This window comes from Belonocnema kinseyi, chromosome 6 (assembly GCF_010883055.1).
Source record: "Belonocnema kinseyi isolate 2016_QV_RU_SX_M_011 chromosome 6, B_treatae_v1, whole genome shotgun sequence".
Taxonomy (NCBI): Eukaryota; Metazoa; Arthropoda; class Insecta; order Hymenoptera; family Cynipidae; genus Belonocnema; species Belonocnema kinseyi.
This window is the reverse complement of record NC_046662.1, coordinates 103,896,188-103,901,059: the sequence shown is the minus strand read 5'-3', so window position 1 is coordinate 103,901,059 and position 4,872 is coordinate 103,896,188. Positions and strand designations below refer to the sequence as shown.

Below are 4,872 nucleotides of genomic sequence, written 5' to 3'. Positions count from 1 at the left end.
TGTATCAGCCTTGGAGGAGATTATGTTGAGAAATAAAAAAACAAATTCTTAAAAACGTTGTTTTTCTTGGTCAGGCCGGAAACTTATCAATCCACCCTCGTAATTACGATATTAATAGTTGATTTAACAGTTTTGAATTACTTTACAGTCATCAAGACAACATTGCAATAAAAAAATTATCGATATCTTTCGAAAAGCATACTATGCCAATCATTAAAAAAGTTTTATTGTTGATCGCAAAAAGTACAACTTGCAAAGACTTTCCATCGTGTAAAACTATGTCAATTTGTATCGTAAGTTTTATAGAATACATACGTTTTTGAAATTTTCAGAAATGTTCGATAGATAAAAATTATCAACAGTGAAAGTTAGTAAAAAACGTCGAATTTTCAAATTTTAAAAATGCATAACTTTTGAAATATGCATTTTACAAAAAAGTTACGACAGACCTTTTCTTCTTAAAATGAGCCAAATTTTCTAAAAAAATTGTCCGGATAGAAAAAAAACACTTTTTCATAATTTGTTCAGACAATTGCAATTTAAACAATGTTCTATGCATTTTTCGAAAAATTAAGTAGTCGATTCGGATTCAGGGGCTTAAAATACATAAGAATAAACGGTTTTCAGCTTTGGCGGTCTTAGTGCATACGGGAAGGTATCCAGCCCCCGGACTAGTACGGGTTTCGATGACTTCAGATATCTAACTTTTTTTTTTTAAATGCTTAAAATTGGAATTAATACGACGTTTCTCGTCAATGAAAAGAGATACGCCATGTTGAAGTATTTTATGAAAATATAGATATTATTGGTCTTCAAAGCACAATATAAAAAATTCGAGTGTACCTCGAGTATTGTTTAGATGCTGAAAACTAACAATAAGTTTGACTGGCAGCTCCTGAGTGGTGCCAAAGTTAACTGGCAGACTGTCAAACATGTAAAAAATTCGAGTAAAAAAACGTCGTTTTAGTACTCTTCAAACGCACGGGGAATGATTATGTAGATGCTAAAAACTAACAATAAGTTTGACTGGCAGCTCCTAAATGGTGCCAAAGTTAACTGGGGAAACTGTCAAACATGTCAAAAATTCGAGTGAAAAAACGCAATGTTAGTACACTTGAAACCCTTTGAGGATTATTGTTTTGGTGCAAACAACTAACAAAGAATTTGACTGGCAGCTCCTGAGTGGTGCTAAAGTTAACTGGGAAACTGTCAAACATGTCAAAAATTCGATTAAAAAAACATCATTTTAGTACTCTTCAAACCCATTGAGGATGATTGTTTTGGTGCTAAAAATTAACAATAAGTTGGACTGGCAGCTCCTGAGTGGTGCCAAAGTTAACTGGGAAACTGTCAAACATGTCAAAAATTCGAGTGAAAAAACGTCATTTTAGTACTCCTCAAACCCATTGAGGATGATTTTTTTGGTGCAAACAACTAACAAAGAATTTGACTATTAGCTCCTGAGTGGTGCCAAAGTTAAGCGGGAAACTGTCAAACATGTCAAAAATTCGAGTGAAAAAACATCATTCTAGTACTCTTCAACCCCATCGAGGATGATTGTTTTGGTGCAAACAACTAACAATGGGTTTCAAGAGTACTAAAATCACGTTTCTTGACTTGAATTTTTGGCATGTTTGACAGCCTGCCAGCCAACTTTGGCACCACTTAGGAGCTGCCAGTCAAACTTCTTGGTAGTTGTTTGCACCTAAAAAATCATCCTCAATGGGTTTCAAGAGTACTAAAATTATGTTTTTTCACTCAAATTTTTTAGATGTTTCACAGTCTGTTTTTAACTTTGGCACCACTAAGGAGCTGCCAGACCAACCTGTTGTTAGTTTTTAACATCCAAACAATCATTCCCCGTGTGTTTGAAGAGTACTAAAATGACGTTTTTTCATTCGAATTTCCGATCAGTTTAACGATAAATTATTGAAAAATGCACCAATAGCTGTTAGCCAGTCAACGAGTTTTAAACTGTTGAGAGATGAAAACAAAAGAATCTGAAATTTTAGTGAGTACTCAAATGACGTCCATGGAATTGTCGCGACCTCCCGGACATTTTGAAGACTAATAATATCTATATTTTCATAAAATACGTCCACGTGGACAAAGTAGGGGGGGGGGGGGTATTTGTCCAAATTCCACGGCTGTCCACGAGGCGGGAAGGGGGGTCAAAAAGTGGTGAAAAATTGTCCACGCGGTACATGCATGGCCCCTAAATGGAATAAGATACGCCAAAAAAGACAACATTTTTTAATTCAACTAGAAAATTGTATATTAGTACATAAGTTACAATTATGAATAAGCATAATGAGAACATTCATAAATTTAAAAAAAAGTGTTATTAATTTGAAGAGAAATTTAAAAAGGGAGAGTCGAATTAGCGACGGCCAACTACTGTAAATAACTCTTAAAAAGACCACTGAAAGGGCCTTGAAAAGGACCTAAATCTCTCTGACTATCTCACAGACTAAATAATTCAAATCGAACCTTAAAATAGTCTCAAAACGGCCAGGCTCTTTCGCCTGAGAATACTCTGAGATTTCTATCGATAGGGTAGGAAATAGCTCACCTTTCTTTTTAAACTATTTTCAAACAAACAAAAATTTAGGAATTAGAAAAAAATCAAATTTGTTTTTGTTTATTGAAAATTAATTTGAAATTGTAATTTTTTTCAAAAAACAGTTATATAAACCTCAAAACTAGTAAAAAACGGTATCAAAAACATATCGGGTTTTGTTTTATGCATCAGGAAAAAAGTTACAAATCTTGGAAAATAAGACTTGGCATCGAAAGCCCAAAAATCTTACCACCTCCACTTTTATAAATATTTGTCAAAATTAAACAATTTTTTGTGAGATAAGTACTATCCTATAGGGCTACAATTGGCCCAATTTTAGGGCCAATCAGACCAGTTTTTATTTTGGAGTGGGTACATTTCAGAAATTATGCCCCATATTACAGCCTTGTGTGACTGAAAAATTATATAATTCTGAAAACACAAACTTAAATGGATATTAAGCAAATTGAATGTAATGCATAGTAATCCATGGAGGCAAAAATGACTACGTAGTGGTCTTGAACTATTTGGGATTAAAAATTCAGAATTATAGCAGAATTTCAGTTTTTTGACCTTCCAGATCAATCCTCTGAGAAGCACAAAATGCACAGTTATGGAGCACGTTTCATATTAGATAAAAAAAATTGAGCATTAAAAAAATATATCTGTAATAAAAAATTGAAGCGAAATAAAAACCATGAAAAAGACCAAATAAATTTAAAAAATCGAATCCACCCAGAGGTTTTTTTTTCATACATTTCGCAAACGTCTAATGGTGGGTTATCAATATGGCCCGTCTTTGGACCCTGAACGTTTTTCAAACTAAAACCTACCTAATAGGAGATTTTCGTTTCGTCTCTTAAGAAATGAAACGAAACGTAAGCTATTTCGCGTTTCATTTCAGTAATGCTGCCTGATTTATTTTAGAATAGTTTTTGTTCATATGAGTAACATAATGATTGAATTCCACGAACCTGCAACAAATCTGCTGCCCTTTTAATCATAGCTGGATTATAAAAGTAGATTTTCAAAAAGTGATGCCGTTTTTCGTGAAAGCCATAGAAAGGTCTGTAAAGTAAAGAGTAATTCATCTTAGTCGCAATCCTGTTAATCTTTTTACATTTTTTTATTATGGTTAATTTACCGTTCCTACTTACACACCCTTAACCTGTTGAATTTTATATACATGTTGAGTATCTGCACTAGAAGAGCCGAGTGAAGTATTAATAGCAGAATCCAAACCTTCCGCTAAACGATATGCAAAAGCTTCTGCAGAGTCTCCACCCAAGTATGGTACAAACATATATGGAAATACTCCATGAATGTGTAAACAGACTTTTTCGCCTATAAAAAAGACGGGTTTTCAATTAAATAACAGAATCAGTCTTAAAGTTTTTTTTTAATTGATCATTAAAATTTGAAAAGTTTAAACTACATTTTAAAGTTTGAAATCACCTGAAAGAGTGGAACCAAAGACTCTAATGGTTGGAACCTTTTTAATCCTTGCATTTCGAAATTCTGAGAATGCTAGATCATATGGTGCAACTGGAGAACCTTGATAACTATCTGCACTCACCAAGCGCACAGTGAACATTGGCTCTCCGCCTGAAATTGAATCAAAAGGTGAAATAAAAGACTTTTAAATCAATACTCGCGGCCGTAAACGCCTACAAGTAAAAAAAAAGTCTACCGAAAATATATTTTCTTGGCAGACTAACATTGAATGCTATTGAAGCCTCAGTAAAGATAATATTCGATTAACCAAAATCTTTTTTGCTGCAATCTTTGAACAAACTGTTAGCATTAGGTTGATATACATTTGTTATATGATATACTTTGTGTTAGACATATATACGGCATACAACAGAAAATTGTTGTACAACAATCTCCTGTCATACCATGAAAATAGTTCTACATTAAACTATTTCAGTAATGCAGCGTTATCTCTGCCGAGGCATCATTTATTAGACTGTCGCAATTTCTACGCAGAGACTTTTAATTATAATATTTCTTTTATCGCATATTCATAATTGAAACAAAAGCTAGGAATTTAGGGATAATCAAGGTACGGTTTGAAAAAATCGAATAGTGACTGAAAATGCAGAGTAATATCTCTTATTAGAACAAATCGTTAAAATATAAGACTCTTACAAACAAAAAATTACAGTATTTCCAAGTCTCTGTATTAAATTTTGTAATGGATTCGAATAACGAAAATTGATATAGCGCTTTGAAAGAAGCGAAATAAAATATTGTATATTGCGGTACAAATGCTTTGCAATTTTTCTAAAGCTTTCTTTTTGCCATGCAAT

At 33.1% G+C, this 4,872-nt stretch overlaps 1 protein-coding gene across 1 annotated transcript in view; it reads right to left on the bottom strand.

Moving 5' to 3' along the window:
* Nucleotides 1-4,872, bottom strand: part of LOC117174268 (DNA polymerase zeta catalytic subunit) — a 198,175-nt gene that overhangs the window by 154,376 nt on the left and 38,927 nt on the right. The window contains exons 3-5 of the mRNA XM_033363187.1: nt 4,016-4,165; nt 3,718-3,904; nt 3,535-3,628 (exon numbers count right to left, since the gene is read on the bottom strand). Of these exons, the coding sequence (XP_033219078.1) occupies nt 3,535-3,628; nt 3,718-3,904; nt 4,016-4,154 (420 nt within the window). The 5' untranslated portion in view covers nt 4,155-4,165. The remainder of the gene's footprint in view (nt 1-3,534; nt 3,629-3,717; nt 3,905-4,015; nt 4,166-4,872) is intronic.